General features: G+C 49.9%; 1 protein-coding gene across 8 annotated transcripts in view; it reads left to right on the forward strand.

The window, feature by feature from the left end:
• Positions 1 to 20,064, forward strand: part of zmiz1a (zinc finger, MIZ-type containing 1a) — a 21,882-nt gene extending 1,818 nt beyond the window's left edge. Inside the window, exons 1-19 of one of the 8 annotated variants that reach the window (XM_076975151.1) lie at positions 2,089 to 2,417; positions 8,935 to 9,070; positions 9,793 to 9,907; positions 10,005 to 10,222; positions 11,026 to 11,269; positions 11,341 to 11,613; positions 11,763 to 11,945; positions 12,031 to 12,099; positions 12,230 to 12,398; positions 13,242 to 13,383; positions 13,463 to 13,673; positions 13,866 to 13,971; positions 14,062 to 14,222; positions 14,537 to 14,604; positions 14,701 to 14,769; positions 14,939 to 15,183; positions 15,573 to 15,739; positions 16,239 to 16,487; positions 16,809 to 20,064. In XM_076975151.1, the coding sequence (XP_076831266.1) occupies positions 2,360 to 2,417; positions 8,935 to 9,070; positions 9,793 to 9,907; positions 10,005 to 10,222; positions 11,026 to 11,269; positions 11,341 to 11,613; positions 11,763 to 11,945; positions 12,031 to 12,099; positions 12,230 to 12,398; positions 13,242 to 13,383; positions 13,463 to 13,673; positions 13,866 to 13,971; positions 14,062 to 14,222; positions 14,537 to 14,604; positions 14,701 to 14,769; positions 14,939 to 15,183; positions 15,573 to 15,739; positions 16,239 to 16,487; positions 16,809 to 16,916 (2,991 nt within the window). In that variant the 5' untranslated portion in view covers positions 2,089 to 2,359 and the 3' untranslated portion in view covers positions 16,917 to 20,064. Of the gene's footprint in view, positions 1 to 2,088; positions 2,418 to 8,934; positions 9,071 to 9,792; positions 9,908 to 10,004; positions 10,223 to 11,025; positions 11,270 to 11,322; positions 11,614 to 11,762; positions 11,946 to 12,030; positions 12,100 to 12,229; positions 12,399 to 13,241; positions 13,384 to 13,462; positions 13,674 to 13,865; positions 13,972 to 14,061; positions 14,223 to 14,536; positions 14,605 to 14,700; positions 14,770 to 14,938; positions 15,190 to 15,572; positions 15,740 to 16,238; positions 16,488 to 16,808 lie in introns of those variants that run through there. The other 7 variants (XM_076975150.1, XM_076975149.1, XM_076975155.1 and 4 more) reach the window with 7 other exon arrangements.
• Positions 20,065 to 20,075: the final 11 nt, after the last annotated feature.

Here is a 20,075-nt window from a genome sequence, read left to right on the forward strand (position 1 = left end):
TGCTCCTCCTGCTCACCACGGAGGCTCAAGGCCATACGGCTCCACGTGGGTGTGGGTGTGGGCATGGGGCGTGGGCGTGGGCGTGAGCGTTGGTGTGGGCGTGGGCATTGGTGTGGGGCGTGGGCGTGGGCGTGGGCGCTGCCTCTGTGTAGGCACGACACAGGGGCAAACCGCCAGCACTTCTCAAGAGCTGTTTGCTGTTTCCATGACACTGTCTGTGAAAAGGATGAGGCGTTTGTGGTGCGTTTTCTGTTTGCATTTTAATTTAATTTAATTTTTTTTGTAGCGTGTTCAATAATACCTGCGAATGATGATGTTGATTAGTACAGCACACGTTCCTCCCAGAACAGGTTTCTCACCTCCTGTGTTTTTTGGTCTATGTTGACAGGGTCAGAGTTGGAATAATAATCATTTATGGCTAGTTCCCAAGCATGGCGGAGGCTGGGATAGCCAACTTATCAGTGTGTTGCTGTGCTTTGAGGTCTTTGCAAGACTGAATGATGGTCTGTTTCAGCCAGCCCAAAGGATCCCAGCATGTTCAAAACCTCTTAGAAGTTGGAAGATTAAAATACGCAAACACTGTGGAGATAAACCGTACAACTCCTGTCCTGAAAGTTGGAGTTGTAGCAGAGAGGGCGGAGGGCCATTAGCATAACAATGGCCTGGGTCCAGTAGTACAACCCCCCCCCCCCCCCCCACCACCACCACCACCACCCTGCTGTCTGAACTCAAACACCACTCCTGTTCTGTTGAGCACTGGCAAATGTCTCCTTTGTTGTGCTATCAGTGCTAAGGAGTGTGTTACTGACAGAGTGTGTTATTTATGTATGGTGGAGTAACAGTCAGGAAGGTGTTGGTGAGTGAGTTATGTTTCAGTTCTATTACGCTAAGGAATAAGGATCGTCTCTTTTCTGGCAGTGTTCATTCTGAAGGAAACAGAGTGTGATGGATCTCAGACTGTAGACCACGTGCTGAAGCAGACCCAGGGAGCATCGTTCTGGCCAGGGTCCTCGCAGTGTCCGCTGCATACGGGGAGAGACGGTGGGGGAGAGGGAGAGGTGGAGGGCAGACACGGTCCTCTCTCGCTCCCGCCGGACACCGCTCTTCTGAGACGGGAAGCCTCCACACTCGTGGCTTGGGCAGCAAAACACAGCACTAACTCACAGAAACAATGATGTACTTTGCATGCAGGAACGTGGCGGTGCTAACCGGTTCAGCGTAGACACGGATGTGTTCCTCTGGCCCTCGTCATACTCATCATATTAGTGCACATAGTGCAAGTTTGGATATTAGCAGACGAGGCGGCGAATTGCATGTGTGGGTTTTGTGTAATCAGGATCCTGCTGTTTGCAAGTGAAGCTTCCTCCTCTCCACGGTGCGGTTAATAGCTCTGCGCTCTCAGGGCTCACTTTTGCACGCCGGCTCTCGCTTGGTTCTTACACACGCCGTATTCAACACGATCCGGGCTTCCTGCAGCCAAAGAAAACCTGATTTTTACATGGTTGGTTGGGCACTTAAGTGTGGGAGTGTCTGGCAGTTTTGGCAGATCATTCAGAGCAGGTACAAGGGTCTTCTCAGTTCCACCTACACCACGTGGACTTAAGCACTTGTGTCATGCCTTATTTTGTAGATTGGTAGCACCCATAATGTTTCATGCATCGTGTACTTATCTTTGGGTCAAAGAGTAAAGACTGACCCATAACCTTCTGGTCCTGGACAGACGTTGATTTGTATACATTGATATAAAACATTTGGGTTGCATTTTATTGTTTGGAAATGATTTAGGTTATGTGAAGTTCTGCGAGCAGTCATGTCTTTGTGTAATACACTGGTACACTATCTTACTGTAAAATACTATGTAGGTCTGACTGTGTTGGAAGGGACTCAGAAAGGTTTTGCAAATTATATCAAGAGAGCAATATGTATACACATCAAGTCCAAACTGTATCAGCGTGGTTTGTGAAGTGAGGCCTCCGTTATGGTTCTCTGTTGCTTAATTTTGATCTGAGACAGAATGATTTTTGAAGGGGTTGTGTCTGTTGTTTACTGCTGTTTTTACACTGTAAACACAGATATAGGAAACAGATTATGTGTTTGAAAAGTTTTGACACCCATTCATGTTGGTGGCAAGTGCTTAGGATATATGACAAATGTGCAAGCAACCTGGAATATTTCAGTACATTTGGACCGGCTTTAGTACCTCTGGCAGAACCAACCTCGCCACGTCCCCATAAAACTGCCCAGAGCTTCGTGACTGTGCGTGAGGGCCGGTCACGCCTCTGAATCACTCCTCGGTGAAGTGCGTTCTTCTAAATGCTGCATTGTTGTGTTGACGCTTGCTTTGCCCCCCCTGAGTAAAATGTTGAATTTGAACCCTACAGAGACCAACACCTGCAGGAGATGTCAAAGTGACTCAGGTACTCTTCTGTGTTCTAGCATCATTTGGCTTGTGTGACGCATCAGTGGAGAGTGCTTCCTACCTGTCGCCCCTTCTCTCTACTGCCATTGTCACCCAGGACATCCATTCTGTTGCTGTCTTTGTTTCCTCCATCTGTGAGCAGTCCCAGGACCCGAGGCAGTGGTCATGCTTGCTCTGCTTGGGGGCGGGTGGGGGCGGGGTGGGGGTTTTGTTGTGGTTCATTGGCTGCTCAACAGGCGTTCATACCTGTGTCCCAGAAGCATGTGCTGCACAATTATGATTTTGATCATGTTTTCTAAAGGCTCTTGTCACTCACCCAGTACTATAGTTTTTGTGAAGAGCTTTTTTTCAGGTCCGTCATGATGGGATTGTCTGTTTATTACCGCGTGCGTTTAAGCGACGCCTCCATTCGTGTGTGTGTCACTTCCGAGGCCGGCCGATGTCATGATGAAGCGCTGGGATTTGCCTTTGTTTCTGAGCAAGTCTTAATCCATCCTGACTGTTCACTCCCACTGTACGTGTTGATGTATCGGTAATGCAATCTGTGCTGTGTTGTGTGTGTGAAATCAACTGGTATCAAACTGTTTCTCCTCGTGCTCTCAGAGAGACGGTCACTAAGCTCTCGGTATCTCCTGTTGAGATTAGAAACAGCCCCCCTCCACCCAGTGCTTCGCTTCGTTTGTTTAAAACTTCGGGGTGTTGTGTGTTGTTCGCTGCCGTGCCCGTCTGTCAGGAGCAGAACCATCACTGTGTGTAGACCAGGCTACTGCGTGACCCACCGGTCTCTGCCAGAGGTCAATAGGTCGCGTGGAGCGTGTGCAGCCTGCACTCGGAACCAGCCCTGCCCTCAAATAGTACGCGCGGGCGTCTCTCACGGCACAGGTCGTGTCATTAGGTAATAGCAGGCTGGACCTGGGTGCCAGTCCTCCCACGCCAGCAGCCTCTCACACAGAACCCTGACGCACACACACAGCCTGGCCCTCTCCACAGCCAGCCAGGACGTCGGGGGCCATCAGACACTGCTACTGCCAGACGCAACTCAAAGAACCGGGCTGCGATTGCCGGCTTGCATCAGGGACCCGGTCCGTGCTGTGCGTTTGGCATTGGTGCAGCATTTTGTATAATTCACCACAGTAGTTCCACTCCTCAATTGGATTACAGTGGGTGTCTGTAAGGCAGGTTTGTGCATGCAAACAAGCTGTCAACCAAACCACCAGTGGTCCACACACGTTATTGTCCTGCACAGTTCTCAGTGCTTTGGCTTACGCGGTGCTACTTTCCATGATTTATTATTATTTTAATAGTAACATTGAAGCTATTTATGCATTTAGAAATTCCTCTAAACTCAAATTCTGAGAAAGAAACACACAAATGCAGGATATTTACTAACATTTAATAGCCAAACAAACATTTAGCAGGATCTTCCTCTGCTAGCGTGGGGCTGTAGAGTTTTTGTAAGCCACTTCCTGGGTAAGACTCGTGCTAAAAGACCTTGGGCTGAATTCTCTAATTCTAAAAATCTAAAAAGGATGTTTCGTTGTGTCAGATTTTTATGTGAATTAAGTGAGTAGACTTCTGCTTGTATGTCCTCTGCTGTTTATTTACTCAAACTAAAGTGTGTGTACTGAAGTGCTGTACTTATGAGTCACAAAAAGTCAACCGCTCCGTGTATCACTCTAATCACAGCTGGTTGAAAACAACACCCCCTGCGTAATGGAAGCTGTCTTTATGTGAGAACATTTCCATCATTTTATTGATGAATGTTTTATGGGATTTAATCCATTAGCAGGACATCTGGGTGTGAAGGACTGGAGTGATTTTATTGTACAGTGAGGGGGAACGAGATGGGGTAGGGGAGGGTGGAAGAGTCAGGAGGGGGTGAGAGGGGGGTGAGAAGAGGGGGCGAGGAGGGGGCGAGAGGGTGAGAGAGGGGGGCGAGAGGGGGGCGAGAGGGGGCGAGAGGGTGAGAGAGGGGGGCGAGAGGGAGCGAGAGGGAGCGAGAGGGGGGCGAGAGGGTGAGAGAGGGGGGCGTGAGGGGGGCGTGAGGGGACGAGAGGGGGCGAGAGGATGAGAGAGGGGGGCGAGAGAGGGTGAGAGAGGGGGGGCGAGGGGGGCGAGAGGGGGGCGAGAGGGTGAGAGAGGGGGGGCGAGAGGGGGGGGCGAGAGGGGGGCGAGAGGGGGGCGAGAGGGGGGCGAGAGGGGGTGAGAGAGGGCGAGAGGGGGTGAGAGAGGGCGAGAGGGGGGTGAGAGAGGGCATACTCACTGTGGCAGGCTTCATATGAGGAAGGAGCAGGATGTGTTCAGCATCGTTCTTTAAACACTCCCCAGTGAGAGAGGGAGAGAGAGAGGGAGATCCAGAGGAGGAAGAATGCTCATTGTTTAGAACGTCAGAATACATCAGTTTGGAGTGTGTAGCTATGTCACGTCTGGCATATTAATGCATGTTGCGTGTCTCAGGAGAAACTTTGCGTTGATTAGAATATTCAGGCTGCTTTCATTTACTCAGTGAATGCAAAAAAATATAAACATACCCCTTTGTGCTCTTTTCCTGTAAACTGATCTTTTCCCCAAATGCTATTTATGGTGTGAACTTACAAAGCAACTTGCAGATTGTTCTACCTACCTTGTGATGGAAGCGTTTGCAGGGTAGCTAGCCAAAGCCTCATAGCTTCATAACGCTCAGTGCTTCTCGTAGCCGACTCAGTGGATGCGTTCAGGGAGATCGGCCGGGTCAAGGCGAGGGTGCCGGGCTTCGTTTGGCGTGTGGGCCTGGGATTCTGGGCCAGGGGGAAGTTTGCTATCTGATATGGCCAGACTGTGATTACAGGGGCAACTGGGGTCCTCTGCTATGATGGCTTTGTTCAGTTTGGCACCTTTTCCTGTGTCACGTCTGTTCTACGAGTGTAGAAAGGGCCGTGCCATTGTTGGAACACTCGGGCGGAGGGGCGGTCCAAAGGAGCGGCGGTAGGCGGGGCTGTGATGTCATGCTGGCAGGGCGGAGCCGAACAGCCTGCAGGCCCAGAGGAGGCGCGCATACTTGGGGCAGATTTGGAAGAGATTTGTGTAACCGGGACGACCCGGACCTCTGCGGACACGCTTGTTGGGGGGATTTAGGCCGGCCAGCGGGAGGGATGGACGGCCATCAGCCCGCTAAGCCCCAGCGCAGAGCCTCTTAGCCCAGGCAGAGGGCAAACGGCGAGCCAGGGTCGGAGATGGTGGCCAGCCGGGCGGTGTTGGGCCCCGCCACGCTACGTCGGGTGGGCGGAGTACGTGGGCCAGGCCTGGCGGACTACACCACCGTCCGCCCTGCACCTGCAGCAAGAGAGGAGAGCCGTTCTGAACCGCCGCCATAAGGAGACATCAGTGTCCGATTGATTGATCTGCTGTCAACATGTTTGGTGCTTAATCATCTTATTGAAGCACTTTGAGCTAAAATGTTGCCTGTGTAGTAATGCAGAAGACGTTTCAGGCATTCATGTCTTCAGGTGGAGGATTGAGGATGATGAGGTTCTTCTCATACGTTTAGTGAATACAAACGCCCATCGACTTGAAAGTAAAACCTTCTGCTCACCCATTAGGAACTGTGATGAGTGTTTATTAAATGGTAAGCGTGTTATGGCAATCATGCCAGTAATCATATGGCAGTTCATATGTGTACACCCATAATGCTACCCAAATGTGTGCTTTCTTCATACAATCTTCATACAATTTTTATTAAAATACTATAATAAAAATTGAGTTTGGTATTGGCCTGGTTTGGCTGTAATTGTGGCATGTTTCTATTTTCTTTTGGCATTCTGAACTCCCATCAGCAGTGTAGCGCAGCAGAAGCTCATTGGGGTTGCAGTGGGATGGGGTGTTAGTTGGGCTCACTGACCGCATCTGCGTAGCACAGGCCCGGCCCGCTCCGCCCCCTGCTATGCCTGTCTCTGGCCTCCACCCCCACTACGCCTGTCTCTCTGGCTGGGACAGGCTGGTGCCTGCCAGCCCCGCCGGCCCGGATCTCAACCGTGGCTCCCGCGCAAATGACCGTTACGTCGCAGACGGATTCGGTGCCCGGCGCAGAGGGGCGGAGCCAACAGAGAGCAGCACTGGAGCAGGTGTCTGGGGCGGAGAGAGGGATGAGAGGGGAGAGGAACGTGAGGCGAACGGAGGTGCCAACAGGCGCGCCTTGTGAGAGACGAGCTTAATGCGAGACTCACCGGGTTGAGCCGCTGTGGCTGCAACAGCACAGTGCAAAAACGGCACCGGAGGAGGTTTGAGGGGGAACCCACTCCGTTTGGCTGGGGAAACAGAAGCTTTATTCAAATAGGAGAGGGTGGTGCCGCTCACTGACGCAAAGGCGCTGGACTGATTAACCCGAGAGTGGGTTGTTGTGAATGCACTGGGTTGAATTGTAGCCAGTAGTACTCCAGTCTTTGTTAGCTGTAGGAGGTACACCAGGCAGGGGGGGCTGCACAGGGGAATTGGCAGGCAGCGGCTGGCTGTAACCTGTCATATGAGTTCTAAGTTGGTCTTTTGTGAGAAAATACCAGTTGCCAGCCTTCCGAGGTGGTGATTTAGCAGGGAGATAAGCTCTCTGTAATGGCAGGGTGGAATAATTCTCATTTAAGTAGGTGGGTGATTCCAGCCTCTTGCACCAAACCTGCTGGGATGGCTTTCACGCCTGTCACGCGGTGAGCACTGCTCCCTTTCAAGCAGAAGCCCTTTGATATGTGTACACGTACGTGTTCTCACTGTAATTGAGTGTTTGAACCTGGAGAGAGTGAGTCAGGCACTATTGGAACAATGAATAATGAGAATCACCTGAAATATCATGAATAAAGGTGCTCTGCGAAGATGTTAATACACATGCGACCTTTGTTAATACACATTCTCTCTTTCTCTCTGTTTACGTGTGTGTGTGTGTGTGTGTGTGTGTGTGTGTGTGTGTGTGTGTGTGTCTTAATCAGTTGAGAGGCAGTGTTGAAGCTGAGATGGGGGTGAAAATGTGCTCTGTGCACGTGCTGCTCTGTTAGTCAGACGTGCGTTTGCTCGTTTACATTCCCCAAGCACTAAGGGCACTGGAGACAGCTGAACAGTCTTATTAGTCATTACTGGCTGATCGATACACGGAGGGAAGGCAGACGTCTGTCTCTGTGTGAGAGGGAGAGACAGAGAGTGAGAGAGGTAGAGACAGACGGAGAGAGAGAGAGAGAGATGGAGGGAGGGAGCACTCAGCCACTCACGTCAGAGCTGCAGTCTCCCAGACAAGGAGAAAAAGACTCCTTTAACACCAACCCCCCCCCCCCCCCCCCCCCTGTGTTGACATACGCACACGGGACATTTCTTATTCTCTCTCTGCTGTCTCTGTAGAGGGGTCTCGGGATGAAAAAAAGCAGGGTATTGTTCCAAAGGATGATCTCGTTTTGTGTTAAAGGGAATATTTGATATGGTCCCTCGCAGAAGCTGTTTGATGGGGCGGGATCAACGCAGCCGTTCCTGGCTTTTGTCCGCGCCCCATCTGTGTGGCGCAGTGCTAGAGACAACATGTATCTTCTGCTTTCTTTCTCTCCGCTTTTCGACGCACACAGGTGTGTGTGTGTGTGTGTGTGTGTGTGTGTGAAAGAGCATTCTGAGATAGAGTGAGGGGATACCATAAGCCACCCTTGAAAGCTAGAGGTGCACTTAGAGCCGTTGGTGGTGTGTGAGGTATGGGGGCTACAATGGAGGGGGGGGGTTTGGTCAGAGGAGAGGTAGACCTAGCTCACTGCCAGCACCTGCCATGCTGAATCTGTTCCATTGCCATGGCGAGAGGTTGAAACCCCACTCCCCCCCCCCCACCCCCCCCCCACCCCCACCCCACCCCACCCAGACCAAAGTACTGCCACGGCTCATTGCAGCTGCGATGCACCATACTCCACACCGATACCCATCCCTCATCCCTTGCTTTTCCTTCTCCTCCCTCTTTTCATCCGCCCAGCATGAGAAGGGAAGAACAGTCCTTTGTAGTAGGATCACTGCTTACAATTCACTGCAGATGAAAATCATATGATCCTGAGAGAGGCATGGTGCCCTGGCCCTGTTTGTGGAAATACAGGACTGCAGTGCCCTCCAGTGGTAAAGGCCAAACCTGCAGATTGAGGTTTGAGAAAGGTGGTTGTTGTCAGTGAAGGATATGGCAAAGCCCTGATGTTTTATTTCATTGCATTTGAGCTGATTTGTTTGCCGTTGTCTTGGCATGGCTGTGCTTATCTCATATGTCATACCCCTTCCTTTTGTAAATTTGTAATTGAAATCATTTTTCTTATTTTTGTAAATACTAAAAATGTAGTAAAAATCTAACTTCATCAAGATGTACAATAGGCCTCTGGTGTTATATTAGTTCCTGAGACTTGGCTCTATAGACTAATGTCAGTGTACCACCCCCCCCCCCCCCTCTTTATCTCTCTCTCTCTCTCTCTCTCTCTCTCTCTCTCTCTCTCTCTCTCTCTCTCTCTCTCTCTCTCTCTCTCTCTCTCTCTCTCTGTCTGTAGCTCTGCTGTCATCGTGGTGTGAGGAGCTGGGCCGGCTGCTTCTCTTACGCCACCAGAAGAGTCGTCAGAGTGAGCCCCAGGGCAAGGTGCCCATGCAGCCGCCCATGAGCTCCATCAAGCCCGCGCTCTCCCACAGGTCAGTGCGCACGGGCCAGACAAAAGCCCCATCTGTGCCCGACCCTGGCTGGGCCCGCTCCAAACCCTGCGCCAACCGCCACTCGCAACCTGTTGCCCCTCCAGATCTGCTCTTTTGTCTTCGTCCTGGTATAGAATCCGCCATCGTGATTCAGGCTTCTTACAACCAGTTTCCTCCACTGGGTCTTTTCAAAGACTCAAGATCTCATCAGCCGTGCTGTGTTAACATTTCGCTGCTGCAAGATAGCTTTGATAGCCTGCGATTTCAAGGCTCTGAGTCACAGCTAAAAAATATTTGAATGGTGCTTTCTCTTTGTTTAAACTTTGGCCTGTATTAGTCATTAAAAGGACTTGGAGCTTTGGAGTTGTTTGTTGGTCGAGGTCCAAAGAAACGGTCTCTGGGGGGTTCAGGCCTGAGAGAAACACAGGCTCCACAAACTTATGTTTAATAGGACATTCTGTACTGTGGGCCCTGGCCTGGGCTCTGTTTGGTTGCCAGGGTAGTCTCCCTGACGGGGCCTACAGCTTCTATGTGAAACAATGTGCTCCATTCAGGAGAGAATTCTTCCTCACAGTCAGCAAACCTCCCTCTAGCCACCCCGTAGTGCTCCAGACCCCACTGCACCGAGCTGGGATATTAATTTCCTCTCTCCGACATTTTGAATACAGTATGGGATTTGTATGCCAGGTTGCTGATGTGATCTCTTTTTTTTTTCTCCTCAGTGATGGGTCCTTTCCATATGACTCTGTTCCCTGGCAACAAAATGCCAACCAGGCCCCCGGCTCGTTGTCGGTGGTGACGACGGTGTGGGGGGTTACCAATACGTCACAGAGTCAGGTGAGGCAGACAAGCAAAAACCTGCACTTAGACTCAGAACATTCCTCTTGGAAGTCAGACAGCTGAAGCATTTGTAATGTTGCTGCCTTCAACACAGGTATTGGGTAACCCCATGGCCAACAGCAACAACCCTATGAACCCTGGAGGTAATGGAATAGGGTCGGGTATGCCAGCCAGCAACCCAGGGATCAACTCCCCTCAGTTCCCCGGACAACAGCAACAGTTTTCGGGCAAAGGGGGGTCCAACCAGGCCTACATGCAACAGGGCATGTACGGGCGAGCGGGGCATCCCGGAGCCGCAGGCTTCAGTGGGAGGTGAGCAAGTAGATCCCAGTGATCCAGTCAGTCGCAGCACCGCTGATGGGAAGATACTAGAGAGGGTGTGGAAATACTAGACAGGGTGTGGAGACACTAGACAGGGTGTGGACTGGAGATACTAGACAGGGTGTGCATATATTAGAGTGTGGAGACACGAGACAGGGTGTGGAGACACGAGACAGGGTGTGGAGATACTAGACAGGGTGTGGAGACACTAGACAGGGTGTGCATATATTAGAGTGTGGAGACACGAGACAGGGTGTGGAGATACTAGACAGGGTGTGGAGACACTAGACAGGGTGTGCATATATTAGAGTGTGGAGACACGAGACAGGGTGTGGAGATACTAGACAGGGTGTGGAGATACTAGACAGGGTGTGGAGACACTAGACAGGGTGTGCATATATTAGAGTGTGGAGACACGAGACAGGGTGTGGAGACACTAGACAGGGTGTGGAGACTCTAGACAGGGTGTGGAGCCATGTTTGATTCTTTGAGAAATTCAATAAGCTTGGGCAATGTGTCCATTAGTGATATTTGATATGCAGTTATAATGCCAAGTGAACACTTAGCTCAGCAAAGTTCCTGAAGTTTTTTTTAAGAGAGATGATGTCACCTTCACATTGTGCCAAGTAGCCAAAGAGACAATAATGATTAAAGAAATAAATTACTCAGAATAGAGATTTAGATTTCGTGACATCAGTTGCAGGTGTTTCTCGTCAAAAAGGGAGGCGCTCCAAATATTTGCTGTTTCACTCCCAGTGAGTTGAGGGATGTTGATGTTCCTTTGGGTTCCCCAGTTACCCGGGCGGTCCGAACGCTCCAGGTGGGATAGGCATGCCCCCTCACACCCGGCCGCCGTCGGACTTCACCCAGCCTGCCGCTGCCGCCGCGGCAGCCGCTGTCGCCGCGGCCGCAGCCACGGCAACCGCCACCGCTACGGCAACCGTAGCTGCGCTGCAGGAGACCAACAAGGAGATGAACCAGTATGGGCAGGTGGGTGAGCCCAGCTGCCCCGGGCCCAGCCACACCACAACAGTGCTGGTAAAATCCTTCCGCTCCATTTCCCACTAATCTCCTCTTGCTCTCTTCTCTAGATGTGCTCCTCGTTTCAGATGGGACCCACGCAGGGCTATAACAGCCAGTTCATGAACCAGCCCGGACCCCGCGGCCCACCGGCCATGGCAGGAGGCATGAACCCCGGCGGAATGGGCGCCGGCATGAACAGCTCTAACCTGAGCGGCCCACCCATGGGCATGAACCAGCCCCGAGCTCCAGGAATGGGTCCCTTTGGGGGCCATGGTCAGAGGATGCCCCAACAGGGCTATCCAGGACCCAGACCACAATCCATGCCCATGCCAGGCACCAAGAGGCCCTATCCTGGAGAGGTGAGAACTGACCTTACTGTCATTATTGAGAATACACATATCTCGGGCATTATCTGTATTTTGCCATTGTGTGTGAATTTCTTTCCACCACCTTCATAGCTTTGTTTGATTGATCCTTTTCATTCATTTGGTGCAACTTCTCTGTTCAGCCTAACTACGGGGGTCAGCAGTTTGGACCAAATGGCCAGTTTCCCAGCCAGCAAGGACAGTATCCTAACCCCAATGCGTCCAGAGCACTGCCCTCACCCAACTACCCCGGGCAGAGGATGCCAGGGCAGCAAGGCTCTGGCCAGTATGCCCCTTCAGGAGTGCCCATGGGGCAGTACTACAAGGTACACCTCAAAGGCCACTCGTTCAATTATAAAGCAGTTTAATCCTTCAAACTGCAGAACCAAACCTGTTACTCTGTTTCTCCAGCAGGAGCCATTTAATGGTCAAAACAACAATTTCTCTGCGGGTGGCTATGCCTACAATCAAGGCAACGGGGTGGGTGGTCCCTTTTATTACCTTCTTGTTATTTCTCTTGTTCATTGCATGATGAATCGGTGCGTTGTCTGTTCATTACGTAACACGTAGTACAGATGTTTTTCATGTTGTGTTTTCTTCCCGTTCAAAGCCTCCACGGCAGGTTGTGAACTATCCTCACTCGCCAGTTCCTGGGAACCCCACGCCGCCCATGACTCCAGGAAGTAGTATCCCCCCATACCTCTCACCCAACCAGGATGTCAAGCCTCCGTTTCCCCCGGATATGAAACCAAACATGACATCTCTGCCCCCGCCACCCGGTGAGTGGCACAGGTGCTGCTCCAAGAATCTGTTCCATCCCACTACTAGTGTCTTTATTAAGAACCCAGTCAGTCTATGAACAGTTAAGATTACAGAACTCTTTGATCTTCTCAACACCTTCGACTTGATGAGACGATGGGAGAAAATCCCACTGCTCATTTATCTTACATTCATCATTCATTTTTCACTATCCCACTCAAAGTGCATTCATAATGCATGCGTTTCACTGGGAGGGTTCAAACCATGTGACCCTGAGAGCAAACGTTCCCATTGTAAACTCTGTGAGGGCCTGTTGAAAAGCACAAGCTCATGCTTGCCTGTCACCACCAGCGCATGAGCTAACGCTGCCTGAGCTAACACCGTGGAAGCTAATGCAGCGTGTGCTAACACCATGTGAGCTAACGCTGCCTGAGCTAATTGCTGCCTGAGCTAACACTATGGAAGCTAATGCAGCATGTGCTAACACCATGTGAGCCAACACTGCCTGAGCTAACACCATGGAAGCTAATGCCACGTGTGATAACACCATGTGAGCCAACACTGCCTGAGCTAACACCATGGAAGCTAATGCCACATGTGATAACACCATGTGAGCTAACGCTGCCTGAGCTAACACCATGGAAGCTAATGCCACGTGTGATAACACCATGTGAGCTAACGCTGCCTGAGCTAACACCGCGGAAGCTAATGCCACGTGTGATAACACCATGTGAGCTAACGCTGCCTGAGCTAACACCGTGGAAGCTAATGCTGCATTTGCTAACATCACGTGAGCTAACATCACGTGAGCTAACGCTGCGTGCGCCAATGCCACGTGAGCTAACACCTTGTGTTGCCTTTAGCTAACCCCAATGAGGAGCTGAGGTTGACCTTCCCTGTGCGAGATGGCGTGGTGCTGGAGCCCTTCCGCCTGGAACACAACCTGGCCGTCAGCAACCACGTCTTCCACCTGCGGCCCTCCGTCCACCAGACCCTCATGTGGAGGTGCGTATACGTTACCCTACCTAAAAGAGCACGTGTGTGTTAGCATGCTAACACAGGTGACTGCTGTTGGCCACGGCAGGTCAGACCTGGAGCTTCAGTTTAAGTGCTACCACCACGAGGATCGGCAGATGAACACCAACTGGCCGGCGTCGGTGCAGGTCAGCGTCAACGCCACACCTCTCACCATCGAGAGGGGGGATAACAAGACCTCCCACAAGCCCTTGCACCTGAAGCACGTGTGTCAGCCGGGGAGGAACACCATCCAGATCACAGTGACGGCGTGCTGCTGTGTAAGTCCCTCTGTAGCATCGCTAACACAGCCACGTAACAGCAGCCTGGGGTCTCTCTGGCACACCCTGTGGTACTAACATGCTAACAGATGGTCGTCTGCTGGGCTGGAGGGTGCCATTGTGCGGGACCAGCCTTGCGCGGGACTGTGTCTTGTCATTGTTAGCATTAACAGTCCCGTTTTTTCCTTCCAGTCGCACTTGTTCGTCCTGCAGCTGGTGCACAGGCCGTCGGTGAGGTCTGTCCTGCAAGGCCTGCTCAAGAAGAGACTTCTGCCTGCAGAGCACTGCATCACCAAAAGTAATAACCCCTCTGCCATCTGACTCCTCCTCCTCCACCGTCTGACTCCTCCTCCTCCACCATCTGACTCCTCCTCCTGTCTGTGTGCAGTAAAACGGAACTTCAGCAGCGTGGCAGCATCTACAGGGAATGCACCGCTGAACGGAGAGGACGGCGTGGAACAGACAGCCATCAAAGTGTCTCTCAAGTGTCCCATCACGTTCCGGCGCATCCAGCTTCCTGCCCGGGGCCATGACTGCAAACACGTGCAGGTGAGCCCCAGCCCGAGCAGCTCGGAAACATTCAAAGCACCTGAATGGGAGGGGAATTTAGCATTCGAAAGTGTTTCAATCTCAGTGCAAAATGCAGATGAAAATATCAAAAATGTCAAAAAATATATATATATATTCTGCCGTTAAACAAATAGACTTGTGCAAAACGTATGTGTCTTGTTATTTCCCAGAGAAGTTCTTGATGAGTACTTTATTTGGCTTTGCTGAGATCTTCAGCCTTTGCTTCTCACATGAGATCTCATTCCCAAGACCCTCTACATTTCCCTCATGCTGATATCTTCTCTCCTCCGCAGTGTTTTGACCTGGAGTCCTATTTGCAGCTGAACTGTGAGAGAGGAACGTGGAGATGTCCTGTATGCAAGTACGTTGTAAACCTCAACCGTACTAATTCAGAATGCAGGACTGAGTGAGTGACATACTTTCATACAGCTCTCTCTCTCTCTCTCTCTCTCCCCAGTAAAACGGCATTATTGGAGGGTCTGGAAGTGGATCAGTACATGTGGGGAATTCTCAACGCCATCCAAAAGTACGTATTAGCCAAGCAAACGACATTGAGGAATGACGTATTCGATACTGAACGGTGCCGACCCACAGAAAGTATTTAGCCACAGAACCGCTATCTCCTTCTGCTTAGTTCTGTCTGCTTTGATCACACGTTCTCACACGGCCCCAAATGTGCTGCGTTTCCTCTTTAGTTCGGAGTTCGAAGAGGTCACCATCGACCCCACGTGTAGCTGGCGCCCCGTGCCCATAAAGTCGGACCTGCTCATAAAGGAGGACCCGGACGGTCCTCTGGCCAAGCGCTTCAAGACCATGAGTCCCAGTCAGATGATCATGCCAAACGTGATGGAGATGATTGCGCAGCTGGGCCCGGGGCCCTCGCCCTACTCCTCCATCCCTCCGCAGCACGGAGGGGGCAGCGGCGAGTATGGAGGCCCAGGTAGAGGTCAGCAGCTCCGCCCACTCCACCCGCCATGCCGCCGTGCCACTCTTCTCTGGGAGAGCCTAATCCTTCTCTCTGTAGTCCTAAAAGTCTAGATGAACGCCTGCGGGTTTCTGAAGGGCTGACCCAAGCACCTCTCTGTCCTGCCCGTCCCACTGTCCTGTTCTTTTCTCTGTTTTGTCCGTCCCACTGTCCTATTCTTTTCTCTGTCCTGTCTGTCTCTCTGTCCTGTCCGTCCCTCTGTCCTGTCCATCCCACTGTCCTGTTCTTTTCTCTGTCCTGTCTGTCTCTCTGTCCTGTCCATCCCTCTGTCCTGTCTGTCCCTCTGTTTGGCTTGTCCTCGGGGCTCAGCTTCTCACATCTCCTCTCTCCTTTTTTCCTGCCAGGCAACAGTTACCAAGGCCATGGAAACTTTGACTTTCCCCATGGCAACAGTGGTGGAGGAGCTCCCATGAATGACTTCATGCACGGGCCACAGCTCTCCCACCCACCGGACATGCCCAACAGCCTCATGGGGCCAGACAAAGCCCTGGGCCATGGCATGCCCGACACGGTGAGATACTCCAACCTGGAGCTGCTTCAGAAGTCTGCTTCAGCCAGCCATCTGGAACCTCCCCACTCAGCTCGGCAGTGTTTATATTAGACATTCAGGGACCGCGTCTTTTTTATTATTTTTTTATTCAAACACAAACAGTGAAGCGAACCCTTCCACTGTGTTGTCTGTGTGCGTTTGACCTCCCAACATCACGCCCTTTGTAGTTTTCTTTAGAGACCTAGAAAGGTCTTTTGGCATTTCCTCACTTGTACGAGGGGAAAGTTCAGGGCATCTAGGGCATTCTTGAAGATGAAAGTGAGTAAAGTCGTTAGAAGTGTGGAGGCTGTGTCTTCCCAAGTGTAGTGTTATTCTTTGAGGTCATCTGCATGGCACTTGCATCAGCGTGAGGGGCGTGGGTGGGTGTGTGTGTGTGTGTGTTCTGGCTGTCGCCTGGGCTCTGGCCCGTGCTCCACCCACACACAGCGCCTCACTGCCACTCTCTCTCCTTCCTCTTCAGATGCCCCATCCTGTGAGTGCTGAGCAGTCCCATACTTCCATGCACGCATCTCCACACCCCAACAGCCAATCAGCACAGCCATTACATCACAGTGGCCCCCCATCTTCCCAGCCCCCACGCCAAGCCCCGCCCCCACAGCAGCAGCCCGGCCCCAACAGCCACCCGCACGGCGACATGACCTTCAACCCCGCTGGCGAGGGCCAGGTGGGCGGCCAGGGGCCGGCAGACATGCCCGAGCCCTCTCTGGACGTGAGTACTCACATCACATGACTCCGCTTGACTCATCTCTCTGCTCGGTTTGGCGTTGCATGCTGGGAACATTGTTGCTGGGAGCCAATCACGCTTTGCTCACTCCAAACACGGCGGTTAAAGAAAGACAATCAGATTATCGTCAGATTATCTCAGTTATTTGGAAGGAGCAAATGTAAGTGGGATCATAAGGACAGTGTGCTTAAAATGAGAACAACGCGCTGTCAAGAAGAGTCTCGCCCGTCGTGGGCACACGTCTGCCTTGACATGTGACGCACGTCATCCCTTCCCGCTGGCTAACGTGTGCTCTGTCCTCCACAGCTGCTCCCGGAGCTGGCCAACCCCGACGAGCTGCTCTCCTACCTGGACCCTCCTGACCTCCCGAGCAACAGCAACGATGATCTGCTCTCGCTGTTTGAGAACAACTGACTGCCCTCATCCACCTCTCCCAGAGACACTGACGTGTTTGGCCGTCAGGAGTCCAGATGCACCCCGAGCACCAATTCAGTACTTTACAAGCACGCAACACTCTTCCGCCTGCCTCTTTTCTTGTGTAAATATCTCACTCTTTTATGGACGTTCTTTTCCACACATGTAAGGCAGCCATGTTGGTTGGCACTAAAGTGATAACTTTCAATACTAATATGAAAAACTGTGCAGCTATAATCAGTTCATATGAATATATAAGTCACACAGAAGAACTATATGTGTGCTCACTAGGAAAGTGTTGTAGCATTTTTTTTTTATCTTTTTTTTTCTTTTGTGAAAAGCAAGACCTGAATAGGAAAAAAAATCTTCCTATAGTGGCTTGTGTGTGTGTGCACAAGCTTGTTAAAGTTGGTTCTTCCAAGCTTTCACACCATGGCTTCCCAAATCCCCACGAGTGTTCTCCACTGGATGTTCGCACCGGGTGTCCGAGGCCCTTGGAAAAAGCACAATTTGTCAAACTGCAACAGGATGACCGCAAAGGAAACATCAAAGGGAAGAATGCTCCCATCGCAGCCCTGGAGACCACGAGCATCACGGTGATCTGATACTGCATCGCAAAGACTGGGCCTCCGGGAACCGTCCCAGTGTCTCATATCTGCTCCCTGTGAACACGTGTCCCCTCCTGTGAAGCTCCTCAACTCTGAACATCATATTGTGCCATCACTCTCATTTGGTCCATCATAAATTCTCAAAAATACTCAAAAAGCAAAAATAAGTCCCAGATAGAATTGTGACGATTTCATTTTTTTTTTGTTAGTTTTTATTTTTAGATGGGAAAAGCATCAATATTTTTCAACTGATAATGTGCATCAAAAGCTAGCATTGTGCCTACTTCACAAGTCTCTCCATCTCCAAGTGCTGTGAGATTACACTCAATGGCCAGGGCAATTCATTTTGTAAAATAAGATTGCAGTTACTTTTGAAAGAGCAGTATGAGCATCGTGACATCTGACCCCACCATCAGTTGTGTGTTCTGGGGATCTTTCACCATTTAATGCATGAGTGTAGCCTCTCCCAGACCCGTGAGGTCTTTGGCCCCTCACGACAAGACTGCATACAGTGTGTTTAATGTGCAGTTGTGCCAACCACCCCTTCTAGTTTGAACGAGGGAACCAAGTGTAGACTTGACTTTTTTTCTAAATTATTTTTGAGCAGTGTTTTCAGACGTGTTCCTCTGTTTTATTTCAGTCAACATTTCCAACGTGAGCTCTGGTCATGTAAAGAACAGAAGAGTTTGTTCTGCACAATATATTGTTCATGGTATGATTACTGTTTTCCCTGTCGTTGTACCTCTCTAAATGTACAGTGTATGTGCGTTTATTACAAAATGGCCATTACCAAAGTCTTGTGTAGTGATGGGAAGAGGTGACCCAAACCAGCAAGGTAACGTCCAGACTTCATGGTAGTCAAACATGACTTCGTCTTTTCCATCACTGCATTAACATAATATATTTACAATACTGTATTGTATGACTCAGTGACAATTACAGGACGGTCCTTGTTTCTAGATGTTATTTGTCTGTGTACATGTATATGTAATCTATTTTGTTGGTTCTAAACCCTCAGAAACCATTTTTTTACTGCACCTGTAAACCGTAGTGCAAATAGGTAGAACTGATAAAAAGAAATCAAAGGAACTAGCCATGTACTTACAGAACGGGATCGACATCTCGCCTCGTCCGAAAATAAAATCACTTAACACACTAAATACAATCCAATGACTGTCTAACAGCTCTGTTATGAAACGTACTGTTCAACATAGTAAGAGATAAATTCATCTGCATTGCACCCCATGTCTGTAATTTAGACCTTCTGGTAAGAATCAAAAAGTTCTGTTTGCTCCATTGTTTTTTGAGGATATTTTAGTCTTGAGGTTGGCTGGAACAATATGATAATTTGTTTGAGTTTTTAATTGATTACCATTCACCACTTATTTTGTGGAATGCATATTTACCCCCTTTAAAAAACGTTTTAATTTATTTTGTATTACAGACTTTTTAAGTGTGTAGTTCTGTACATATACTATGTTTGTCACTGACACGTTTTATGTTCTTCCAAACAGGAACATGTGGATTAGTCTATATATCTCCAGTTGGTTTGTATTTTTCTTTTTATGTTGTCGTCGTCGTCGTTAAACTAATGCACTGCCACATTCTGGTTCCCGCTTTGTAGACATCTAGAGGCGAACTGCTACAGGCGAACTGCGCTGAAACCTCTACTCACACTTGGGCCACACTGCAAGTTGAGCTTAGTCCATGTTTGAGGCCTGTCACTTACTGTAGCTGTACAGTCACTGAGGAGAAGAGGGTTAGCGGAGATGGTGACGGTGTAAAAGATTCGAGGTGGCCTGTCCCCTCCTCGGCCACGGGTCTCGGTGGAGGTGGGATGGGAGGGAGAGAGGAGAAGGGGACGTAAGGGACGCGTGTACATATGTAAATGACAAATAGAGAATCGTTAACAGAAATGTATTCATTTTCCCCAGGGGAATGTGCATTGTGTATTTAGAATTTGTAAAGCTTGCATCCTCCTATAAGACTCGAATTGGGTAAAATGAATCTGTGTTTGTTAGCGTCTGTGGAACTTCTCGCCGATTTGTTTATTTTTGTTGTTTTTGTTTATTTTTTATTCATTTATGTAAAATATTTTCAACCCCCCTTGTCAGGGGAATTAGGGGGGAAGAGACACATTTGTTTTACCTTTGTGTAATATTTAGCTTACGTGTATTGCTCCATTACCTGTGTACTCTATAAGGTGCTAAAAAGTTAATGAAGAAAATCTTGGGGAATAATTTGGAGGAAATGGACATGGGGCCTGGAGTGGTTCCAAAAGATTGTAACCAAATTCATAGTTTGTACAATTTTGATATCATGATCAGAGAAAAAAATGGTACAATCTAAGATGATTGGCGCCTAAAGTGGCAGTTGTCCTTTTGTTTGTACATTCTGTGTACAATCATTTCATATTCTAAACTATTCAGAAGAAAAAAAAAAACTAATTGTGATTTTTAGTCTTGCAAAACTGTATGTAGTTAGATGCTGTGACATCCTAATATTTATCTAATAAATATGTATTCAGATGAAACACTTGAGCTTAAAGTCG

This window comes from Brachyhypopomus gauderio, chromosome 15 (assembly GCF_052324685.1).
Source record: "Brachyhypopomus gauderio isolate BG-103 chromosome 15, BGAUD_0.2, whole genome shotgun sequence".
In the NCBI taxonomy this organism is placed as follows: domain Eukaryota; kingdom Metazoa; phylum Chordata; class Actinopteri; order Gymnotiformes; family Hypopomidae; genus Brachyhypopomus; species Brachyhypopomus gauderio.